The sequence below is a fragment of the Meriones unguiculatus genome, chromosome 6 (assembly GCF_030254825.1).
Source record: "Meriones unguiculatus strain TT.TT164.6M chromosome 6, Bangor_MerUng_6.1, whole genome shotgun sequence".
Classification (NCBI taxonomy): Eukaryota; Metazoa; Chordata; class Mammalia; order Rodentia; family Muridae; genus Meriones; species Meriones unguiculatus.
In genome coordinates this window covers 45,322,911-45,348,581 of record NC_083354.1, presented here as the reverse complement: position 1 = coordinate 45,348,581, position 25,671 = coordinate 45,322,911, and the positions used below count along the sequence as shown (strand labels likewise).

The following is a 25,671-nucleotide window of genomic DNA, read 5'->3' as shown; positions in this document are numbered from 1 at the left end:
CTCATTCCAAAGCCTTACACGCAAGGACACTTTAACAAAGATGTGCAGAAGACATGATCATGGGGTAAAAGGCCACCTCCACACTTTCTCATGCTCCTATGGATGTGTGTGGCTCTATCCGGGTAGGATTTGGAGACCAAAGTACCAGAATAGACTGGAGATATTAAAGGGCTTCCCCGAGTCAAGGTGCTTTCTTAGTCCATACAATGTGGTTTGAAAGACGAGCATGAAGAGAGTGAGGCTTCAGGGCATGGGGGAGTCGCCAACTAAAGTGATGAAAGGTTTAAATCGGATGGCCAGCTTGCTCTGGTTCGCCTAGGGCTAGTCTGGTGTCAGTCCTGTAAAGCTCCTGGCCTGTTCCAGGCAAATTAGGATAACTGGTCACCCTTCTTTACCAAGAATGAGGAGAGAGGAGAAAGTTTGTAGGGCGAGCTGGGGTGTAGCAAGGCTGTGCAGCTGAACGGGGAATCAGTGATGAGAGAAGGCGTGCTTGCAGATCTACTTGGAAAAGAAAAGTATTTTCACATCTGCTTTTCCTTACAAGCCTCAGGAAATGTAAAGTGCGAGCACTACAAGATCCGTGGGATACTGACATGCAGGAAATATGCATAGACCTATTATTTACGAGGATGATTCTCAGAATTCAATCGTGCTCCCTTCAGACCCATTCAATAAATGAGTCACACAGCCTTCAACACAATGTTTTCAGCTGCTAAAAAAGAATCAAGGAAGAAAGCTCTTCAAAAGCTGTGAGAATGAAGGACCACTGAGGAAATTCTAGAGCATCTGACTTTTAAAACTTAGTGAACAAATTCAAATACCAATCTACATGCATAAATTATAGAGCCACACCCACTGTCATTAATTCTTTTCTCCTCTTGTTTTGTTGCAGGGTGACTGCCTAGTCTTTATTCTTTATGCCAATATCTTGAACTAAAGCAGCCTCATAGGTTAACAGATCATCAATTGGAATATATATATACACATATATATATATGCATATATATGTATATATATTCCACAAATATATATATGTATATATATACACACACAAACACATGTATGTCTATATATACACATGTATACACACATACACATATATGGGAAACCAGGAACAGGGGTACTTCCTGTCCATGTTAAGAATTATGTGATAATTTTCAAGGGATACTGCCACCATTCCTTTGTTCTTTTCTGAAAGATTCTAAATTTCTGAGGATATATATGGTCTAGCTTCTGAAGTTGGTACAGATTTCCTATGTTTTCCCTGGGAGATGGAGACAGGATGATCTTGGAACTCTAGTTGCTCCTAAGTGCTTCCTAGAAGACACTTTAATACCATGGGAAAGAGATAGAGCCCCCCTCCCACACACTCACACACAGGAAGGCTGAAATAATTAAAATTACAAGGATGACAACAAAACAGTCCTCTCAAACTAGATGCCCCAGAGTTTTGTCCTCGATCTTAATTAAAATCTCTTTGGAGCTCACAAAGACCAAGATTTGATAGAATAAGGAGAAGGCAGCTTTAGTCAATAATTGGTTAAAAAAAAAAGGCCTTTCCTATATGGCTGTAAATCCAGAGAAGTCTGCAGTTTAAGGTTAAGAAGAATACTCAACAGAAAACACAGATTCTGGCCGACCTATATTAGTGAGGCTGAGAGGCCCATGTGCTTGACCAGAACCCCAGAAGCAGAATCTGAAGTAAAGTCTGGGCACATACAATGTGCTGAAAGTCCTCAGAAGAAAGGGGGTGAAGGAAGGACGACAGGGCAGGGCCCGAGCTATCCCCTAGCTTAGACTTGACCTCAGAGAGTTCTGGAGCGTGAACCACATCCCTGGTGTCACTTGAGGCCAACAACTGATTCTTTGTACTGCCCAGGGGCAGAGTGGAGACTGACTTTCCAGTTGACAGGGCTCCTACAGGCCAATGGCAATTCTTCAGAGAACGCACAGCTCTGAGGGATTGGCAGGTGGGTGGTCCTGTCTGCAAAGGAGATGTGAGTGCGAGAGCAACAGTGCCCGCTTACAGGACACTGGTCTCGCTTCTAGTCAAGTCAGAACATGCGGCTGCTTTTTGCCTCTACTGACCCATATTTTAAGAAGACCTAACCCTAAGTCAGACTGGCTATTAGTTCTAAAAGCCAATGCCTTGAGGCAGCATAAGCATCATGGCAGGTCCTTCTGCATCCTGAATAAAGGAGCTAATTACAAAATGCCAGCACAGGAGGAAGCTTGTCCAAAAAACAAAAACAAAACAAAACAAAAAACCCCTCGCAAGTCTAGAAATGGTTCGTGTTAGAAGGAAGTCATCCAATGCTCATGTTCCTTGGTCAAGAAGGAACTTGCTATTCAGTACCATATGACAGATATAGCAACAGTAAAAACTACACGGGGCGAGATGGAAAGGAGCAGCCTCCAGGACAGGTTTTGAAGAACTAATATGGTAAGAGGAGGTAACACATGGGTTCTCGTCAATGTGCTGTTTTAGACACAGGGACCAAGAGAGGCAGTGAGAGGACATTTGCTCTACTAAGCCTATATAGAAGAGAAAGGTTGCCAAATTCAGGGTCAGTAAGGTGCCTGGAAACAAAAGAGCCAGAGTCGTGCTCTGAGACTACAAAACTGTTAAGCAGCCAGCAACAGTGGTTCACGTCTGTGATTTCAACCAAGAGGTGAAGAAGACAACTACCCTGAGTTTGACACCCAGCTGGGTTACATAAGAAGCTGCAGGCTAGCCTGGGCTACAAAGTAAAACCCTACCTAAATAAACAAGTAAATAGTTAACCCCATTCCTACCCCCTCCCTGACGATTACTACCTTCCTTTCTGAGTTCATCAGATTTCTGTTCAAGTTTTTCAACATCCTCATCCAATCCATCTGAAAATAGAAGGACCACCTAGGGTAGGGTTTAGAAAAGCAAGAAAAACGATCAGCGAAAAGTTCTCTGAGAACCGCAGGCCAGAGCACAAGCTTAAGCCACGATACCTTCCCTCGAGCGGCAGACTTATTCTGAAAGGTGTCCCACAGAGAACTCAGCAGCTTCGCGTTGAGGCGAGATGGGCCGTTCACTGTCACATCACGCAGGTTGCTCAGTATGTCCTTGCTGTAGATTTCGAACTTGGAGGGGAATCTCTCCATGGCATTTGTCACCTGGAAAGCTATGCTCACCTGGGTTTTGGTACCCTTCTTACAGCTAACCCCGTTGAGGGAGTTGATGGCCTGTAAGATGTCTTGGAGATAGGCTTCCATCCAAGGCTGACCTTCCAGCAAAGGCTGCCCTCTCTGCTGACTTGAGATATCAAATCCAACCACAACGTCTACAAAACAACCTAGGATTTAAAAGAGTCCTCTGTGAGATTAACGCCCCATTGGTGTGATTCTGACGCACGTCTGATTCTAGCAACCAAGACGCCTTATTTCCATTCTAGCTATGAAGTGGGAGAACAGGAATAAGGAGGGATCAAGGGAGGAGCCACATACTCATTCTATACCCTGCAGAAGTATAAACCATTTTATTTTAATCTGGCATAAAATCCGATGATTCCTCTGACAACTAAAGTGCTGAATGATTCTCTTCCAGCTGTTACAAATACACTGTAATACGTTCTGTCTCTAAAGCATCCCTCAGGCACCTTGGGGATGTGGTGATATTCTAAAACACGTTCATACAGCACTGCTTAAAAACTGAGGCAATGACAAATATTAAATTATAAGAGAAGCAGGAGAAAAGTAAAAATGTTTGAAAAAAGAAAGTCATTTAGAACTGAAAAAAAGTCACAGAAAAAGTTTTGTTTTTTTTTTTCCCCCTAGAAGCATGGGGTCAACTTTGATCATCTTCAACATCCACCCAGAGAGCCAATGTTTAAAAAAAAAAAAATCGTTTATATCTTGGTTAAGTTCTAATTATCCAACCTGTCCGTGTCAAAGATGCCACTGCCTCCAGGAGCTCAGCCAGTTGGGGAGCCAAAACACTGCCACTCGGGGTCCCAGAAACTTAAGAGTAGAGAGGGATTGCATTTAAAGGTCTTTGCTGGTACCTCAGGAGCTCCAGGGAAGTTTCAGCATTGAAGACATTCGGATGAGCCTGATATTTTGAACTGAGCTCCCTGAAGGCAGATAATTCGAGGAGAATAAACATGTTACAGCACACACACTCCTTTCAAGAATGTCTAACCTGCTAAACTCACTCCAACCTGCTTTCTCAACACATGAGGCTTGCTTGGAAAAAAAAAAAAAGCTTTGCTTAAATCAGCAGTTTTTAGATCGTGTGTGTGTGTGTTTATGTGTATGTATCTGTGTGCCTATGTGTTCGTGTCTGTGCGTATGTGTGGGTCTATGAGTCTCTCTGTGTGTCTGTGTCTGCACTTATTTGTGTGTGTGCATACCTCTGTGTATGTGTGTGTGTGCATGTGTGTCTGTTAATATGTGTGTGTCTGTATCTGTTTGTGTTGTCTGTGTCATCTGTGAATGTCTGTGTATGTGTGTGTTTGTGAGCTGTTAAACTCAGTTCAACCCTGTGTGTCTGTGTGTCTGCGTACAGGGTCACCTTTTCATGCCATCTCCCAGACACACTGATCAGTTGGATATTTCTAAGTCTCTGAAGCAACAATAACAAAACCAAATTCAGTGCTTAAAACAAAAGTTGGTAACCTGAGTCTTTTTTTTTTTTTTTTTAAAGACAAGAGCTAAGTGTGGAAAAATGAAAGCCTTATTTGGTGAGAACCAATTTCACGAAGGGATTTAATGTTGTCAAAAAGTCTAGAAGCCCAGCCTTCTGCTTTGCTGTATTTGATGCTCTTCTTGGCTACTCAGAAAATGAGATGGCGGCCTCAGAAATCAGAACCATCTTTTCCAAAAACTTTTGTGACCACATCTCCTCTTTCAATTAACAGCACTTTAACCCTTCCACAGAAAACCAGTTGGTGACAAAGCCACATCACTGCCCTCAGGGAAAATACACTTTGGGAAGGCACATGCTACAAAGATGTCATAATGACACGGACTGACCGGACTTGTTCCCTGCAGAAACTGAGCATTTAAAACACTTCATCTTGAATGCCAAAAACACAGTCTCTCTAAGTTCTCATGCTTAATTAAAATTAGCAAATGATTCTGTAGTGATGTGATCAAAGGAAGAGATCTTGGTGAGCAGATCCAGGCTGATCAGCCACAGGCCGAAGCTGAGAAGGGAGTTCTCACATACTGGCCCAAAAGCTCTATGGACAGGTGTGCCTAAGAAATTCAGGGGAACTAGAGTCTTCCATGAGGAGGCTCTGCTTCATAGGGAATCTGCCATTGGTCACTGACTCAAATTCACTGGAGGCAGGGGTGGTTTGAGAAGCGAGCGAGGGAGGAGGATAGGATGGGTTTTCAAAGAGAGGTCATGAAGAATTAAACTTGGGTCACAGGGCTGAGTATAAGAAAGGCACAATGAAAGCAAAGAAAATTAAGGAAGTAGCCACAGCAGAGGCAACATGGTGAAGTTGGGATGGCAAAGAGAAGCACGCTGCTTCAAGCCTCTCACTTAGTTCTTCCAAGAGCCTCAAGGAAGCCTGGGCAGAGCTCAGGGTGGGGAGACAGGAGCTTCAGGTTTTCTGTGTTAGGAAAATCTCTTACCACCCTGGAATATTACTTTTCTTGACCACAAAAATCAAGAGATTATATGTCTCAAAATAAAAAAAGCCCAAAAAACAAAAAACAAAAAACAGATTGGATGAGACCGTCACACTTCTGCCTGCCCTGCTAGGCCCAAAAGCTGATTCTAATTATTGGATTCTTTCATTTGTAAAGGTCTTTATTTAGAGCTGACAGTAGCGTCTATTTAGTGTTAAGAAGTACTGCTGAGTCCTCAGAGCCAGTGGGGTCCAGGACGCCAGGAGAACATGGCCCACAGAATCAACTGAACGGGTCTCACAGGGACCCAAGCAGCAACGACAGAGCCTGCATGGATCTGTGCTAGGCCTCTGCATACTGCTATTGGGGGACCCCTAACAGCAAGGGTGGGCGTGTCTATGACTCCTCTGCCTGTCTGTGGGACCTTTCTTACTTCTCCTGGGTCGCCTCGCCCATCCTCGACATGACAGTTTTTGCACAGTCTTACTGCATATTGTTAGGATATGTTCGGTGGATGTCTCTGGCAGCCCTTCTCTGTGAAGGATAACAAAGGATCAATGGATCTGGGGGAGAGAGGAGGTGGGGAAGGGACTAGGAAGAGGGAAAGAAGAGGAGGCTGCAGTCAGATGAATTAAAGAAGAATGAATTGAGAGAGAGAGAGAGAGAGAGAGAGAGAGAGAGAGAGAAATACTGTGAAGGCCAGGGATGGCTCAGTGAGAAAGGTACTTCCGCCAAGCCCAGTAATCTATGTTCAGTTCCCAGAACTCATATAGCAGAAGGAGAGAACTGACTCCTGGAAATTGTCCTCTGACCTCCACATGCATGTTGTGACATGGCCCACCTCCCACCAAATCCACACAATAGATAGATAAATGCAGAAAAAAAAAATCAAGAAACACTGTTGACAGGCTGAGGTACACTGAGATTAGGTGGCTGTGGTCCTGAAGAAAATATCTCAGTGGAAAAAGTGGGCTGTTGGCAGTCGTTGGGTGAGAGAAGAAAGAGTTTTGTACAGGGCATTTCCACACAACTGCTCATGCTTTTGAATTTGAAGTCACTGCACACAGCGAGAAGTCTTAAGCGTGCCCAGGCTTTATGAATGGGGAAAAATTTAAGACTCAAATGGCAATTGTGTCTTCAACGTTTGGCATGTTTTACTGAGAAGCAGGTCAGAGGAGGCTGGGGTGTACGTAGCTCGGTGGTATTTGCCTGGCACACCTGAGGTCAATCCCCTGGATCCAAAACCAAACGGAAATACCAACAAACAAACGAGCCAAGCGAATGTCCAGATCGAAGCCTGGTTAGCACTAAAACACACCAAACGCTGTCTGACCTCTGTGGTTGGAGGAGGCTATCGTTTAGGAGGAGCATCCCAGAATATACTTGAGCATGCCTTTGAAGCTTTGATAGCAGACACTCCAGCCTCATCAGCCTTCAGCTCACAGCCTGGCTAAGAAAGCCTTACATTCTTGCTCGCTGGGCTAATGACTTTGATTCTATCTTAATAAAAAGTACTTTATCTTTTAGTATTCACAATTATTTCCACAGCCTAAAAGAAAAAAAAAGGTTTTAAAGATATTTATTTATTTATTTATGGGGCACTTCATGGGGTGGGGTCAGAGGACAACTTGTCAATCATTTTCCTCCTTCACCACCTGAATTCCAGGACAGAGCTCAGCTGTCAAGTTCTGGGAGTGATTGTCTCTCTCAGCCAAGCCATCGCGTTGGCATAAACAACCACTTCCTTTAAAAATAACTCACTACTTGGAGTTAACATTCCCATTTTTAAAACTTTCTCAAGCACTCAAATAGAAACCAAAATATCCTGAGATAATTTTTTTTTTACCTAATAATTTAAAATGAGTATCTCTTATGAAATAGAAAATTAAGGGAGGAGAGTTGGCTGGAATAACCAGACACATTCCAAAGTCAGAACAGTGTCTAAAGCAAGATGCAGAAAGACAGCGGCCCCTAACCAATTTCATGACGTTCAACCTTTGACCCACCCAGTGGGTTCTTACAGAAGATGGGAGACTGGGCCTTGGGAAAGTACTCTTGGAGAGAGATGTCAACGTCCTCTGAGCTTTTTCACACATGAGAAGGAGTGTCTCCTTTAGTTCAAGAGGAAGGGGCTTGAGAAAGTAGCTTCGACTTAACTTAAGCCTGGAGAATTAGAGAAGCAAGACCCAGGTCACAAGTGGGTCCCTGCAAAAGGGGAAAGCCGTTTCCTGGACTGTGAATTCTGCTGTTTATGGGCACAGGTGACTTGCCACCAGGGTCCATGGAATTGGTATGAGTAGGCAGTAAAAGGAACTGTTTTGGGTTCCTCTGATTTTCCACTCAAGGGGAAGGGCAGGGAAAGCTCAGCATCTTGAAATCAGAGGCATCACCTAATGGGCAGAGGCAGAGGGAGAGACTGGGACCATCTAGAATCTAGACACACCTATCTCTTCTTAAAGGTGCATCAGTTGAGACGTTCCCCTAAGAGCTGGCTTTGGTAGGAATGCAGGCGACGGGAAATAGGACGGAAGAATTTAGAAGATGCTTCTGTACCTCTTTTCCCCTGCCCACTCTAGAATGGCCATATTATATAACATATAATGTGTGTGTAGAGAGAGAGAGATTCATTTTGCCGGTTCTGCTCCTCTAGAGAACACTGACTGGCACAGAGGGACTTTGTAATTCCATGACAGGTGTCACAGTCATTCGGAGTCGGGTTCGAGGGGTTGAATATGCGTTTTCTCACACAATCCTCACAGAGGTACTTTGAACCCAGTGGTGCTCATTCACTCCCCACAAAGGAAAACGTGCAGCTCTGAGGAGCAACTTGTCTAAGAACAGATGGCACGGGGCAGGATCTGTAGTCAGGTTTTCAGGCTCAGCTGCCTCTAGATGATCCCATGGCTTTTCTTTCCTTAATGGATTCTAGGGTTAATGTTTACCATGGGTACTTGGGTGGAGTAATCACCAGCCAATAGGGTATCTTTGTAAGAAAAGTAAAAGTTGTTCTTTTAAGACACTCTGCCTGCCAGGAAAATGCCAAAATGATTTCTCTCTCTTGTGTGTGTGTTTGTGTGAGTGTGTGTTTGTGTGAATGTGTGTATGCATGAACACATGTCCCTGGAGGTCAGAGGTCAACCTTGTATACCACAGACCTTGTTTTTGTTTTTTTTGGTTTGTTTTTGTTTTTGTTTTTTGGTTTTTTTTAGAGTATCTCATGGCCTGGACTAATGTACTAGGCTAGGCTGGATTCCCAGCAAGCTCCAGGCATCCTCCTGTCAAGTTTCTCCAGGCCTGGGATTACAGGCACGCATCTGGCTGTTTTACGTGGGTTTGGGGATCAAACTCAAGTCCTCATGATTGCACAACAAGCATTTCATTGACTGACTGAGCTCTCCAGGCCCCACAGGTGGCCATTCTTAAGAAAACAATTATTCATCACTGTGGTAACCTTTCACAGTAAAGGTGTGGACCTAGAGATGGTCCCTCCCCACCTATATGCAATCATCCCTTGTACTGTAGGCCTATTGCCAGGCAACCAAAATCCATTAGACAGCTCATTTTCTCTGTGACATGTTCTACAGCCTCAGAAAGCAGCTGGATTGTGAACAATGGCTTCTCCCTCACATCCTTTGAAGTCTGGCATCCCTGTTCACAGAAAGAGCCATGCTCCTCCTGGGAGACGGCGTAAATAGAAGATACAGGGTCTCTAACATCCTGTTTCTCCTTGCACGGCTCACAAAATACATCCACTTCATAGCTGTGAGAAAGTTCAGGTTGAAATCCAGAGGCACAAATCTAAGCTCCCCCGGCAGCCCGGAGGGAGGCAAACAGTCGGAGGAAAATGTCAGTGAAGGAAGGTGGTGGGAGGAAAATCAAAGTGAAGGACTCACTCAATACTTACTGCTCTCACTGACTGGGTTGCAGATGTTGCGAACGATCCTTTTCTTCACCTTTTTCAGCTCGTCGAAGTTATGGACCGTCAGTTTTTTCTCCGCTGTCCCCGTGATCTGGACCAGCTGCTGATCGTCCACATCCCCAATGCCCACCGAGTAGATGTCCACTCCTTTGTGTCTCAGCTCCTCGGCGGCCTGAGCCACCTCGTCTTGGGACCGGCCATCCGTGAGGACCAGAAGCACCTGAGGCGTCCCTGCGTTGATCCTGCTGCCCGCGCCTGGCTGGAAATAGTACCTCACCTGCCTGAGTGCATCCCCAATGTGGGTGTATCCGAAAATCTGCTGGATATTCTCAATCTGCGTGGCTATCTCCTTTTCCCCCGAGAACGTGCCCAGCAGAAACTCTGGTCTGTAGCTGTCGCTGAACTGTGCCACTCCTATGCGCGCCCTGTTGAGGCTGACATCAAAGTCTTTAATGACTGATGCCAGAAACTCCTTCATCTTCTGGAAGTCATTCGGATGGATGCTGTTTGAGCCATCCATGAGGAAAACAAGGTCAACCTTCTCAATTTCACAATCTGCAGAGAGGAAAGGAAATGAGATAAGACCAGGCGACTAGTCTTTCTTCAACCTGCCAGGAGTAAATCAGACATCTGCGGCTCTACAGAAAGAGTATTTTGAGAGTGGTTGCTTATCTCATGCTACTCTGTGGTCACATTAATTGGAGAAGAAATAAATACAAATGATCCTTCCATAAAGGCAGCGGGAGTCATGCACTGCTAACCCGTCCTTTCCTTGTTTCTCTTGGCTCGGTTGGGTTGGTCTTGCACCATTTTCTGTTTTTGACATGCCAGGAAACTGACAACCGTGCTACATGAGAGCTTCTCTCATCTCTCATCACGTGCAGTCTTACCCTAACCTTTCCAGAAGGCCGGGGACAGCAGTAGCACAGCAAACAACATTAACACGTATCCACATAGAGATTCAAATAGAAGCAGATGGTCTGTATTATTGTCTTGGCCTCTCTGGTCCAGTTGGTCCAATAAATTTTTTTTTTCTGGTTTATTAGGGCAAATTGTTAGGGCCATGCTTTCCGCTCTCCCTCTGACCTCCTTCCATCAGCTTCCTCTCTCTGCTGTGTGCAGGCAAAAATACCAGCTTAAGAAAAAATGTTTTTGAGCACGTAATGCAATTTAGTCAGAGATTATTCCATTGTATCGTTGTAACAGTTCCAAAACAAACAGAAGGGAGGCTGTTGCCAATAGATAAGCTATGCCTAGCATAGGCTCGCCTGCCTCCTTTAGCTTTCTGCTAAGCCCTGTTACTTCCTTGAATTCACTTAATTATTATTTTTTCTTTCTTTCTTTTTCTTAACAGGGTTTCTCTGTGTAGCCTTGGCTGTCCTGGAACTCACTCTGTAGACCAGGCTTGTCTTAAACTCACAGCTGGGATTACAGGTGGCTCCAACTTAATTTTTTAAATTATATATATGTGTGTGTGTGTATGTGTGTATAGTGTATGTACATTAATATGCATTAATGTATATTAATATGCATCAATGCATAGGTGTGTGGGTATGTATACCCATTTACAAAAGGCCAGAGGAGGACATCACGTGCTCTGACTTACTCTTTCCACCTTTGTCCCTTAAGACAGGATCTCAGTTGGGCATGGCGGCCTATGCCTTTACTCCCAGCACTCAGGGAGGCAGAGGCAGTTGGATCACTCTGTGACAGCCAAGGCTACACAGAGAAAACCTGTCTTGGAAAACCAAACACCCCCCCCCAAAAAAAATAACAACAACAACAAAAACAGGATCTCACTGAACCAGGAGCTAGGTTGGTGCCAGGGAGTCCCAGTGAAACCTCTTGTCTCAGTGTAGTCTCAGAAAGGGTAAAAGGTGGCAGATTCCCTACAGTCTGGGTAAGCAAGAGAAAAGCAGATGAGAAAATAAATCCTTCAGAAACTGATCAACTCATTGCCTCTCTGCTTCACATTCGTATCTGGTAGCCTTTCTTGCTTAATGGGGAAGATTCAGTCCAAAAGTGCAGTTGTCAGCTCTCCCAGGGAATGAGAGAAGGAGAGATCAAATTTTAGGCATTTGCCAACAAGGAAGCAATGGTTTTTCCTTGTTCCTAATAACAAGAAGAAAGATGTTAGTTTGCCAGAGAAAAAGCCAGTGGCTACATTTTAAGGAGGCAAAGCTCACAGGAAACACACAAACCAACCCAGAAAAGCTAAATAATTTTAAGAAAGAACTGCACCCACTTGTTGGGTGAACCAACAGAGATCCCACTAACAAAAATATTTATTCATTTATTTAGAGCACAAACTTGCTTGTATGTTTTCTAGTCCTACTTTTTGGAAAGCAAATTCTGTTTCTTTTTGAGAAGGACCTTAGGAAAAAAAAAAAGGGTGAGAATTGTCTTTCACTCTTTTGGTGGAGGGAAGGTGAGCAGGGTCACGCTACACAGCAGGCCTAGCCCAAAACCCATGATGTAGCCTAGGATGGCCTCTAACCGCCTTAGCCTCCAAGTGCTAAGACTGCAGGTATGACGCCCATGCCTTGCAAGATAAAATGTGCCAAATGGCAGCTAGCTGCAAGGATGAACAGTGAATGAGCGAGCACCCATGCATGCACAGTCACACCATCTCTAGCTGCCCAAGTGGAGGGACGGGCACAGGAAAGCCGACTGCCCTCTGTCATAGAACTCCCATAGAGACTGGACAGGAGTCTGGAATGCCTCAGTCTGCATTTTCACTGAACTTGTTTGGCCTGGAGAATAGAACAACTTCAGGCCATGGGCGATGGCCCTTAGGAGAAGGCAGAGTTTGACTTTGGGTAGAAAGACGTCTAAGTAAACCTATGTTCTAATAAAGTCTTTTCAAAAACCGCAGAGCTCCCGGTGTTAAAAAAGTCCATGTGGGAGTAAGGAGAAGGGTTTTTTAAAGTTTTTCTCTTGGGGAAGAAGGTAAATGAAATATCCTTGAGAACCTGTCCAACTCTGAGACTCTATGACATGACATGGGAAAGCCACTTCATAATATTGGTCCCTTCTCTCCCCTCAGGACAACTTGCTCCCAAATGTGACTGGCTGGCATCTCACTCAATTGCCCCCTTTTCAATAACTAGGGAAACCTTAACTGACGGGCCTTACCGACTTTTGAAGAGTTACAGACACTGTCCGACACGTTGGAAAAGATCCCCTTCAGGCCTCCAAACGTCTCTACAAAGTAGTACTTGTCACTCGACCCTGCCATGGCCAAGAGCTCCCAGGCATTTGCGCCGGCAATCCCCACTGCCAGGACGAGGATGCCTTTGTCCCTCAGGGCCTTGGCGGTGGCGTTGAGCTTCTCGGCATCGTGAGATTCCCCGTCGGTGATCACAATGAGGACTTGGGGGACTCCCCTGTGCAGACGGCTGCCCCGGGCTTCGGTAAACATGTGGTCGGAGAAGGCCAGGGCCTCAGCAGTGTAGGTGTTACCACCCATGGGCTGGTCTTTCTGGAGCATGGAGATCACCTCCGACTTCGTGCCTAGTTCATCCAGATAAAACAGCACTTTCGGGTCATCGGCATACTTCAGAGCTCCGAACCGGACCTGATTCTTGCCCACATCCGCCTTTTTCACCAGGCCAATCATAAAGTCCTTCATGATGCTATATTCTTGATCGTCAATGCTGCCGGAGCTATCGATGACAAACACAACGTCCAAGACTTCAATCCGCTTGCATTCTGAAAAGAGAGGCAAACATCCGAGATTCAGTGCGGGAGGGCCCCCACCTTCCACTTACGTGCCTGGGGTTTTCTCTCTGTAGGAACATGCTAGGCGTTAGACTTTCACTCTCTGGATAACAGAGAGAGCTGCCCTGTTGTGCTGCCAGGACTTAGCAATGCTCACGTGAGCTTTCCAAACAAGGTGAGTGTGGAGTGAAACCTACTACAGAGGTAAAAGACAGAATGGCCATCCTAGGGTCATCAGGAGTACAATCGCAACCCGTAGGCCAAAGAAGAGAAAATCATAACTGTAAAAATGTTCCCATATGACTGGTCCCTGCCACATATGCTTCTATTTATGCAAGTTTATTTTTATACTATAGGGATCTTGAGATGTTATTGAGATTCCAATGACAAAACAACAACAAAAAGAATCTGATACTATTGTATTTGTATCGTGGTTCTATGTTGGCTGGTTTCTGAGCCTACATTTCTTCCTTTTTGACTTTCTTGAAATAGTGATTTCCGTTATTCGGACTCATCATAAAAGGTCAGTTCTCATTTAGCGAACGTCGTTGTCCTAACGTGACACTCCTGTGAACTTGTTAAGCCTGAGGTCAGCTCTACGGGCAAAGCAGCGGAGGAAAGACCTAATTCCTAATTCATCTAGAGGAGCAGATCCCCCCATGAGTTCCAAAACTCAACTCATCCTTTCTGGAGAAGCGGAGTCATGAGATGGTCATTTGGTCTTTATGTTGGTAATACACACTCTCTCTGGGTCTTAAGAAAAGTGCAATCCAAATATTTGTTAGCTCATGCATTCTGGAGAAACAGAACTGTGAGAAAGTGCTCCCTCAGTGCCCAGATGGCTTTCACATTTCCTTCTTTTGGGAGCCACTTGCCAGCCCTGAGATGGACTGTTGAGAACACAAGAGCCAGTGTACTCAATGCTGACCGGAGGACACATGTCAGAGCCAACAATCAAATTCCCAAGAAAGGCTGACTCCACTGGAGAACTAGGTCCCTCCAAGCATCTGCTGGCCCGTGAAGCTTGCTTCGATTACTCAGGGACTCAAGGGGGAGTTTGCTCAGCATTGGAGCCCTTCAAAGAGCTTGTACTTATTACGGATGGCATTGACAGGAAACAGAAACCAGATGTAGCTCTCCTTCTGCCATACACAGATGACAACCGCCAAGACCCATGGCGGGAGCTGAGTGTAACTGTTGCTAGACCAACAAGATAATGTCTCTTCTCCCTCAAAAGTCTCGCATTTTCAGAATGCTCCTGTTGTTAAGCCCTGGGGTCACAGAACAATTTAGCTGCTTATATCTGCTGGTCCTTGTGTGTGTTTTTTTTGGGGGGGGAAAGAGGTGAGATGCTGGGGTTCAGTCCATGACCTTGAGAGTGCTCTACCACTGAGCTGCACCTTCAGCCTGGAGCTTTGGTTTGCATACTTCCATTATTCTGCAGTATTATAGAAAGAGCGGGGAGTGTGCCATTTCCTTCTCAGAGAGTATCTATTGCTCAAGTTCCCTCACTACTGTCATGTTTTGCAAGATATAGTAGACAGTTTTCACAGACATTCCATTTGATCAAATAGATGCTAAGACAAATAGGACTCTTTCTGCTCAGGAGGTTGTGTTTCTCTACCAACTGTCTCAGCAGCCCATATGGGGTCCCATGGTACAGGGCATACAGGGTTGGGCCTCTCATGGAAAAGCAGGGCCAACCATGGTGGGTGTCATGATCTAACACTGTCCATGGGATCGTGCTGAAACTACACTCACAGACAAAGTGACTGCCTTGTGGAACTCCCACCTCTGCTCTGTTTTGCTTTGCTTTCCTTGCCCTCCTCCTCGAAGTACTTCCTCAATAGACCACTTCCGTAAGAGCTCTTGACAAACCCCCTCCTTGCAGGGAACCTGACATGACACGTGGTATCATCACTTTTGTTAAAGGAATAGTTAATGACATTAGACATATTATTTGTCTGCAAATAGGAAAGCTATAGGCCAAAACTGTTCCTTTGTGGATTTATATTTTTTTTATGGTGGCAGGGGAGGTACTGAGCCAAGATCTTACACTCTTTCCCAGACTAGCCTGAAACTCATTTTTGTAGCCCAGGCTGGCCTCGAACTCATGGCCATTTTCCTGTCTCAGCTTGCATACTGAGATTACAGGCATGAGCCACCATACCCAGCTGTTAACTCAAAAGGCCAAAGGCACTAAAACAAACATTCCAAGGAAGAAGCTTAGACCATTCTAATACACTTCTGTTTAATTCAAGCAACAATAAGTATTTGGTTTTCCCTGTTTGACTGTGCCCGTCCTTACCTTCCCGGGGACTGCATATTCCCAGAACAAGGTCATCTTCGATATGCTGCAGAATGTCAAAATTCTCAACATAGAAAACCATCTCTGGTTTCCCACTGATCTCCTCAAGCTGGGTGACATTGGAGCCAAATACTCCCACAGAATAGATAATCACACCTTCCTTCCGAAGGGCCACTGCTGGGTCCCTTACTATGTCCTGTGCCTCACCGTCCGTGATGAGAATGAGGAACTTTCTGACGTTGGGCCGAGCCCCCTTCTCAGGACTGAAATACTGAGACACAAAGGTGAGGGCGCTGCCTGTCAAGGTTGTCTCTCCTATGTGAGTCATTCGGTCAATGGCGTTGGAAATGTCACTTTGAGACAAGTACGTGTTGAGTTGAAACTCCTCCTTGTTTTCGTGGCTGAACTGGACCACGCCAATTTGCACCCGGTCCACCCCGATCTGAGATTTGCTCACCAGGTTCTTCATAAACACCTTCATCTTGCTGAAGTTCTCAGGCCCGATGCTGCCGGAACTGTCCACCAGAAACATGATATCTGCTTTCATGTCTCGGCAGGCTGCATGGGAGAAGCTGAGATGTTTATTCACATCACTGCACATTAGAAGAAAGAAGAAAAAAGAAAGAGGAGGGAGGGAGGAGGAGGGAGAGAAGAAGAGGGAGGAAGGTGGAGGGAGGAGGGAGAAAAGAGAAGAAAAAAGAAGAAAGAAGAAAGAAGAAGAAGCGTTCACAGGAAAACCCAAATCACAAATAATTCTATGTCCAAGCTCAGCGTGTGCAACTTAAAGATAGTTAGGCAAGTAAAGCAATACAAGCAATAAAAGCCAAGGCTATTCCATTTCCTGGTAATTTGCTCAAGTATCTCAACCTCCTCACCATTTGGGGTCATTTTTATTGCAGTAGGACCGTGTAAGATGGGTAGCAAACATCCTGGCTTCACCTACTCAGTAATGCCAAGAGACCCCCCCCCACTTAGGTTGCCAGAACTGTCTCTACAAGGTACCAAATACCCTTAGAGAGTAAAAACCCCGAGTGGAAAATGTACGCAGAGCTCCAGAGAAATTCCTACAAGTTCATTTACAAAATGAAATGTCAATTAGATGGCTGCTGTCTAGGAACACATTTGATTGCACTATAAACATGACATCTAATCACACATTTCAGCAGGGGCTCGGGGGACGAGGCTAATTAATACTCACTAGAGAGAAATCCTCCAACTAGCTCGGTCAGCCTTCAGATATTAATTTATACTACAGTGGGATTTTGCTTTGTTCTGGAGAGAAACCATCACCCAGGTCAACAATCTCAACTTAGAAATGTGTGCCTTCCCTCTAGACTAACAGTGTCCTTTTGTGAGCTGCTGTCTTCAGGTTGAGGCCTCCCCCCACCCCATCATCTCCTACCTTCTTCGGCACAGATCTCTTGAACCACTTGGTTCCTTATGTCCCTCAAGGCATCGAATTCATGCACATAGTACACTTGCTTTTCCTCCCCCGCTATCTCTCGCAGCTGCGTTCGGTTGGCTTCCTTGACTCCGATTGCATAAACTCGAATGTTTTCCTCTCTCAGCCTGTGTGCAGGCTCCAGGACACTGTCCTGGGACATGCCATCTGTCAGAACGACGAGATGACATGGCACTATGTTTCTGCGCTGCTTCTTTGCTCTTTGCAGCAGCTTCCGCGTGAAGTTCAGGGCGGCGCCTGTGTTGGTGTTCCCGCCCATCTGCCTGATGTTCTCGATGGCCTTCCTCAAGGCAGGCTTGTCAGTGTACTTATCGATCCCGAACTCCAAGTCCCAGGTGTCTGCGTACTGCACGGCCCCGACCCGCACCTTGTGGGGGGCGATGTTGAACATGCCCACCACCTCTGACAGGAAGGTCTTCATTTCTTGAAAGTCTGTGGGCTGGGTGTTCCCCGACCCATCAATGAGAAGATAGATATCGGCTTCCTCCGTGTCCACACAGGCTAAAATGGAAGCGGAAAGTTGAATGAGGCATTTGGGGCAAATGCCAAAGAGACCTGAGCACAGATGGGAAAGGTAAGTATTAAAAGCACCTACAGACGGAAGACGGGGATAACTTCCAGGCATCAGAGACTTGCTTTCCTAGCTTAGGGTTGGGGGCAGCGTCACTTGGGTGAAATGAGTTGTTCCTGACAGGATGAGACTATAATCCCAATTCTCTGCCATGAATAAGGCTAAATAGAAGTATAGGAAAACTGGAGACTGTTCTTTGCAAGTTGCTTTTCTCCTTTAGTAAATAATATTCAGAGGGAAAGCAATATGATGTGAAATAGAGGGTGCGTAGCAGGATTCTGTGAGCATGTGAGCCCTCTTTCCTCCAATCTAGAAAAAAATTATTTACTTCTTGTCCACTCCTAGCCCTGAACTCCAGGAGTGATGTTGTCAATGACAATGAACGTGAGACACGGTGACACTTACAGTAAATAAGCCATTACTAATTGTTGCATAATACATACAAATGTTTGCATATACACAAATACAAAAATGTTTATGGGTACATATATATAAAACAAACACTGTATGTGCAAATACAGTCACTTCTCTCTCTAAAATTGAGGGCAATAGAGTGCTACTTAAGTTCCTCTGTCTTCTATACGAATCATGTTTACTGTTTATTCTCTAACTTGGCCTTAGGGGTTAAAAGAAGAGGAAAGTAAATAAGAATGAAGTACAGGAAAGGTCAAGGGAAATGGTTAGGCAAGAATGAAAGTCAGCGAAAGCAGAGGACTAGGAAATGGCGAGCCCAGGGTGTGCTGAACTAACTAACCAAAGTAATGCCCAGGAGGAGATCCCTTTTCCCAGGCTCATACTTCTGTAGGTTTTAGTGTCTCCCAAGCTGGACTTCCTAGTACCCAGCTCAACTTAAAATCAGGAACTCATTCTGTCCACCCACTTCAGAGCCCGTGAGTCCCTTCTGTATAACACTCGAAAGACAAAACTAAAGGCGGCTCGAGTAAGGCTTTACCGGATTTGAGGGTCTCGGTCCGTTCTGAGAAGACAGAGACCGTGTGTGTGATTTGGTTCCGCAGCTTCTTCAGGAACGTCTGGTTGTGGGTGGCCAGCTCGGAGAAGTTGCTCAGTTTGGAGGCGAACTGCTTTGCAGGGTGGGATGCGATCTTCCTCAGCTGGTCTGGGCTGGCCCCCTCTACGCCCATGGTAAAGATGGTCACTCCCTCGCGCCGGAGGTTGACAGCTGCCTTGGTCACGTTGTCTTCAGAAGCTCTGTGGGTCACCAGCACAGCAATCTGAGGCACCCCCTGGTTCTTCCGACTGCCCTTCTGGGCACTGAAGACTTCCTTCCTAGTCTTTCTGAGAGCCGCGCCAGTGTAGGCCTGCCCTAGACGGGGAGATAGGTCCTGTATGCGCTGTAAGACCTCTGTCTTATTGACGCCCGTACTCAGTGAGCTGATGACCTTTGTCTCATTGCTGTAGGCCACCAGACCAACCCTCATGCAGTTTTCCTTTATGTCAAGGGCAGACACACTTTCTCCCAGGAATGCTTTAAGATGGTCAAGGTCCTCCTGGCTGCCATTGATGGCCATATCCAACAGGAACACAACGTCAGCCACAGAAGGGCCTTGGCAAGCTGGATGGGAGAAAGAATGAGTAAGCACAGTTATAGCAGGAGGGGCAGGATCTGCGGAGCATCATAAGATGTGTAAAACGCACCCTAGAGCTCAGTTATGTGAAGGAGGCATGATGCGATTATGAGGCCGAGATAGAAGTGACACACGGGTTCCAAGACTGGATCTCAGCTAAAATCCCAGTTTCGATTCCTTCATCTATATAATGAGATACTGTTTACCTCGTAGAGTTGGTGTAGATATTAAATGAGATAGTATACTTAAAATGAAGCCCGCTAAATACAGTTCATTCAATGAAGAGCAGCAATTAAATGTGAAAACCATTTAGGTATCACTTCCATGATAGTCTGCAACCCAAGCCTAAACATTGCAAGGGAATGATAACGCGTGCACTTACATTTTCAATTATTTGGGAGAGACATTAGTAGTAAAGATCCATATTTTCATAAGTTGCCACAAGAAAAGCCTTCTGTATTATCAATAAGTCATTAACAAAGGGAGTAGGCTGTGGCGAACACAGCAGAGTAGGCCATGTCGGGGTGCATGCTACCTGTTGGGAAATCAGGGAACCTGACCCAGCTCTGGCTACATGTGGCACTGGGGCAGACAATATCACTTTACTTTTTTTGCTCCAGGATAGGATTTGGATGAGCAGAGGCTGGCTTCACCTTGCCGTTCTGTGGTTACCTTATGTGGCTCCAGAAGTTGAAGGTTTCTCCGGGAGCAAATGTGTTTCCATGGAGCCAGTAACAAAACCACAGGGAGGTGGCTGAGAGGGTGCTGGAGAATTTTAAAAGGTCTGGAGCTAAATTAGCCACAAAAAAAGCCCTGTGGGATTCATTGTTTGTTTGCTTTCAATGGCCACAATCTCTGGATCAGTGAACATGCAGAGATACTTAATACCTGAAAATGCCAACCATTAGTGGAAAGTGGTATTCATGGGTTTTTAGTTCTCTTCCCACCTTGATTTTTTTTTTTAATTATTTTAACATTGGTCCACTGCACACAGCCTCAGCCCACTGTCCTGGTAAGTTTTGTTGTCAGTTTGACACACTTAGAAGAACTGCCTCCATCATACTGGCCTGTGGGCATGTCTATGAAGCCTTTTCTTGATTGATGATTGATGTAGGAGGGCCCAAGCCCACTGTGGGCAGTACCATCCCTAGGCAAATGGGAGAATGTAAAAAACGTAGATAAGTAAGCCAGAGGGAGCAATCTAGCAAGCAGTGCCCTTCCATGGTCTCTGCTTCAGTTCTAGTTTAAACTTCCTCTTTGGCACCCTTCCATGATGGACTATAAACCTATAAGATAAAACAAACCCCTTTCCTCCCAAGTTGCTTTTGGGCAGTGTATTATCATCACAATATAAAGAAAATTAGGACACCTACTTTCTACAATAATGTCATCAGCCATTCCTTCCCTGTACTTAGTTACATCCTTGATGATCTGGGTCATGTTTGGGGCAAACACACTGAGGTCTCTGGCAGTCCTGAGGTTGAAATGGAACTGGGATGTGGCCATGGCCTTCAGGTTTTCCTCAGAAGCCTTCTGCACCCCCACAGAGATGATTTTCACTCCATCCTTTCTCAGGGCCTTTGAAGCCTCTTTCACATCGTCCTCAGACTCAGCTGAAGCCAGCACCACCAGGATTGGGGGGAACTGTCTCTTGTCTCTTCCGTTTGTGGGAGCAGAGAAATAGGTCCTGTGAGCCTCCTGCAGGGCTTTCCCTATCTTCAGGGACCCACCGATGAACCCAAAGTTCTTCTTCAGGTGGTTCAGCATGGGGTTCCTGCTCTTGAAGGTGTCAAGCTGGAACTCAGTGTGAAGAGAATCACTGTACTGGGCCAGCGCCACCCGGTACTTGTTGGCCTCTATGGGGAGGCTGTTGATCATCTTGTTGATGAAATTTTTCACAAGAGGAAAGGACTTACTCCCTAGGTGATCTGAGCTATCCACCAGAAACACCACATCTGCATACTCAGGGCCTATAAAATCAGAAACAGCACAGCAAAAAGTTATGAAAAAATGTTGCCACGTTCAGAAAGGTTTTTTTTTTTAATTTCACACACACACACACACGAAAATATTGCAGATTTTCATTTGAATCAGACTCATTCAAAAGTGTTTGAATGATGAAACCCTAACGTCTTTCACTGTGATTCTCATTTAAGTGATGCCTTAGATTATCTGATTAATTTATAAGCATTATTTTTGTATTATAAAGTGTTGAGTTCTTGAAGTCTAAGACAGCACAAATACACAGGACTGTCTTACTCTGTGGGAAGGTTATTTATAATATAATCAGCAAGACGTGTGAATGAGCATCATGATTGCTAAATTTATTTTCTCGCACACAAAATATGATGACAGCAAAGAATTCGAGGTGAAAAATAGGATTACAATCTTGGTTTTTATTAAAACATATTTAATGTTGAAATACAAAACCTTTCTGAACCTTTCACAAGTAATTTGCCAGCTGCCTGGCACTTTGGTATTATATATACACATGGACTCTTATTATACAATCAAATATATAAAAATAATATATTATTATGTATAGTCATAGATATGTGAACAAATGACCTAGTATCATGTATCCCAGGCTGGCTTTGAACTCTTGATCTCCTGCCATCACCTCCCAAGTGCTAGAAATATAGGCATGTGTCCATCACCGTGCTAGGCTCTGGAATTCGGCTTTTATTTTATAGAAGGTCATTGAGTCCAAACCAGTTTCACTTACTGATGGCTTTTTGCCTGGTCTCTGGACTTTCGCTACTTTATCATAAAGGAAGACAGGGGAATTGTATGTGCTTGTGTGTGTGTTATCTGAGAAAATGCAGTGCAGTTGGGTTAAGAAATAAGAAACCTGCCTATCATCAGCTCATTCTGTGAGTACTATCATGTCATTCATTTAGAATACAGAAGCCCCAGTCTCCTCTACTTTAAAATAAGTAGGTTCAATTAGCAAATACCCAGGCTATGCCCTCACTTGAAGCTTTCGTCACAAATGGTTACTAGCTAGATCCCTATCAAATTGTAGCTCCTGCTTTCTTCTGCTGTTGCTAAGAGACTAGCCCAGCCCTCTGTCATTCAGTCTCTGTGAGCATCAGACCAAAGCTCAGAGGATAAATCGGTCCTTTCTCGTCCTTCAGGTGACTGCATCCCCAGCCAGCAACGTCTTCCTTGATCACACAGCCAGCAACGTTCAGGGGAAGAATGAGCAGCGGGCCAGTCGGGACCTTCTCCAAAGGAAGGCTGATTGGTCCAGAGAACCCTGCTCAGGATGGCTTGATGTATGGCCATCAGCGACCTTATATCTGGTCTAGGAAAGATGTGGCTGATTAGCAGTAAGGCAGTTTCAGAATCTTTATCATGTCTAGGCCATGGAATTATGGGTGGGAGGGTAGGGGTGAAGAGTGACTCTTCTCCAAAAGCTTAAGGCTCAGAGAGACATCAAATGATATTTTGGGGGCAAAATCTAGCTTATCTCCACAAAACTTGTTTCAAATTCAGAATCCTAGAGGAGGCTATAAAAGCCAGTGTAGGTGGTCCTGGACATGAGCTGGTCATCACTCACACCAGCTACTTAAGCAGGGCCAGAGGCGGTGGCAGAGGATGTTCTGAACTTCATTTCAGTGGACATGAGTTACTGACCGCAATTACTGATAGTGACAGCTAGGAGCTCTCTCTCTCCAGGGTCAACACCAGTCAAACTAGCTGCGGCAGCAGCAAAATCTACACATTTAGCCAAAGCAACATTGCTAGTCAATTAAAAAGAGAGACAGCCTAAATTTTCTAGTACTTAACAGAATTCCCAACAAACAAACAACAACAACAACAAAACACTTTGTCCCCACATTCTGACCACAATTGAAATCAGGGATCATGAGGCAAATATCCTAAATTTAACAGCTTACTCTCATTTACTAGTTATTGAGTATAATAAAAATTAGGAAAAGAAACTGCTTCCGTTTCTTCTTACCAGAATCTTGGTTCATGGAAACATGGAAACAAATCATTGTCAGGAACACAATCAGCAGCATTTTGAGGTTATAGGCTGGAAAATCCCCAACTTGAGAGCTGAGAAAGGAAAAAGGTAAACATGGAAGATCATTTGGATGTTGTTTGTGAATCAGGACTCACAGGGACAACAGCAGACGAAGCTATGTAGTAAACTCAGTGTGATGTAGGACAAAGGACGGCTGAGGCTCACTGGCCTTTCAATCTGTGAGGTGCCTTGGAGGAACAGGAAGCTCCCTTAGAGGTATGCTTTTCTGGCTCTCAGACCTTGAGAGAACATGAGATGCTGAGCAGCCAGTGCAAGTGTCCAGATGTACTGTGATCCTGTTAGCCTTGTTCCCCTGTCCCAGCGCATCCTGTCTGCTTGCCGCCATGGCAGTGCAGTGTTCATTGGGATACTGTCTAAGACCTCTAAAACCATCTCCCAATAGGAACATGTAGATGTATTTCATCTTAAACCATTCATATTCTAGTTATGCATAAAAATATTCCCTATTTCCCCCTCTCCTTCCCTAGTTAGATAGGCAATAACTGCCATTTCTTTCTTCACTTATATTTTTATTTTTGAAATAAGATCTCACTATGTAGACCAGGCTGGCCTTGAACTCAGAGATATCTCTGCCTCTGCCTCCAGGATGCTGAGATTTATATGCACCACCATGCCCAGTTATAATTTCTCTCCTATATTCCTTTTCTTATTTTAAACTTCATTGTGTATTTTAAAAGAGGCAAATTTGAGATACCGCACACTGAAGTTCACTGTATCCAAAGACTCCAACTCATTGGCCTTCTAGATGGTTAGAGTAGACTCCTGGAAAGTATAAAGTGGAGTTTATACTTTCACTATTGAATGTGTTTTATAGACTCACCCACCATGGAGAACAAAAACTCCATGACAGAATTAGAACTGGAAAAACAATTAGCTTTGTATCCTTCCATAACTGGTGTCTATAACCCCCAGCTCTTCTTCATGCCCCAGTGTTTGCCAGTCTTGTTCTCTTCATGTTACACTGCACCCACATGTACATTAGTTTAGACATGTACATACATTAGTGGCTAGATCCTGCATGCAAGGAGAACATGAGGTTATCCTTCTAAGACTGGGTGACCTTGCTTAACATACCTTCTAAGCCCGTTCGTTTTCCTGTGTATTTTGTGATTTCATTGTTCTGTAGACCTAAATATTATCTCTCCATAGGAATACATTTTATATATTTAGTTTCTATTATCGATTCATCTAATGATGGACAATTAGGTAGATTCTAATGATTTGAGCTTGGAGCTTATTCCTGAATTAAGGAGAAGAGGAAAAAAAACATGAGCCACATGTTGGTAGAAGTCTCGCTCCTTAGAATGGGAACTCCCTTTGTGTCCATAGGCCTGGAGCCACAGGGAACAAGGGTTTCACAGTTGCAGCTTGGGCCAAAGCATTTTCAGCCACTCCGGAATGACTGTCATGGAGAACAGTAAATATTCTCAGAATAGTAACTATATTACAGAATATACATAATAACAGGATACTAAATATATTACCAACTAATATAAACACATGGAGCTTTTTCAATCACTTCCCCGCTAAACAAAAAGCAAGCCAATATATTTTCGAGCCGCTAATAATATTTCCATGTGGAGCTTAGTTGCTACCCGGATTTGTATTCACAAAGCCACCTGTGGCCACTCCACTTCACTTCAGGGTGACCGGCAGGCAAGCTTAACATTTCACACAGTCAGAAAGAAGACTCTTAACTGAGGGATTCTATTATAGCCCTGCCTGCTCCATAGTCTCTGACATTCTCCAGCTTGGAACTTTGTTCCAGTTCACACTTTGGAAGCTACGTCAATCATCAGTCTAGTCAAGTGGAAATGAGTGGGCTAGAACCGGGCTCCTACGAGGCCATTTTAAGCCAACCTTGTCATTTTAAAGGAGCCAAGCCTTAAAATAGAGTGCCCAAAGTAAACACCATTTGCTTATGCACTTTCCCTACTAGTGTCGCTAGAACACGTAAATGCACAGGCATGTGAAGAGAGGACTGTTAGAAAACAAGCAATGGAAATGACCTTCAAGTCCAAGCCGGGGAAGCAAGGCTGAGCTGGGCTGGAGCTCAGCAGTGAAGGCCTTGCCCCTGCCTTTGGTCCCAAGCGAAAAGCTTGAAAGGCAAAGATAACGGGTTTATTTTTATTGTGCCAAAATACAGACAAGTGCGCATGACTTAAATGTTGGTTTATAACCATAGATGGACAGATTCTCTCATGGGTATTTAAAAAAAAAATCTGATTACTTAAAGATGTAGAATGAAGAAAGAAAGCACGCTGTAAAGTAATTAGCATAAAATTTAAATTCACTGAGCACTTCACCTTATCTTAATGCTGATTGCCTCTCTTTGTAGAAACAAAAGCATGGGTCTCTCTCATCTGTATTCTGTGGCATTCCACCCATTCAGAACCAAAAAAGCTGAGGCCGATGCAACTCTTGGGAAGCTACATGAT

At 44.6% G+C, this 25,671-nt stretch overlaps 1 protein-coding gene across 1 annotated transcript in view; it reads right to left on the bottom strand.

Moving 5' to 3' along the window:
- Positions 1-23,207, bottom strand: part of Col6a6 (collagen type VI alpha 6 chain) — a 91,629-nt gene extending 68,422 nt beyond the window's left edge. The window contains exons 1-9 of the mRNA XM_021639882.2: positions 23,147-23,207; positions 20,553-21,149; positions 18,546-19,166; positions 16,963-17,523; positions 15,561-16,118; positions 12,668-13,243; positions 9,518-10,087; positions 2,986-3,329; positions 2,818-2,896 (exon numbers count right to left, since the gene is read on the bottom strand). Of these exons, the coding sequence (XP_021495557.1) occupies positions 2,818-2,896; positions 2,986-3,329; positions 9,518-10,087; positions 12,668-13,243; positions 15,561-16,118; positions 16,963-17,523; positions 18,546-19,166; positions 20,553-21,149; positions 23,147-23,207 (3,967 nt within the window). The remainder of the gene's footprint in view (positions 1-2,817; positions 2,897-2,985; positions 3,330-9,517; positions 10,088-12,667; positions 13,244-15,560; positions 16,119-16,962; positions 17,524-18,545; positions 19,167-20,552; positions 21,150-23,146) is intronic.
- Between the last annotated feature and the right edge of the window lie 2,464 nt (positions 23,208-25,671).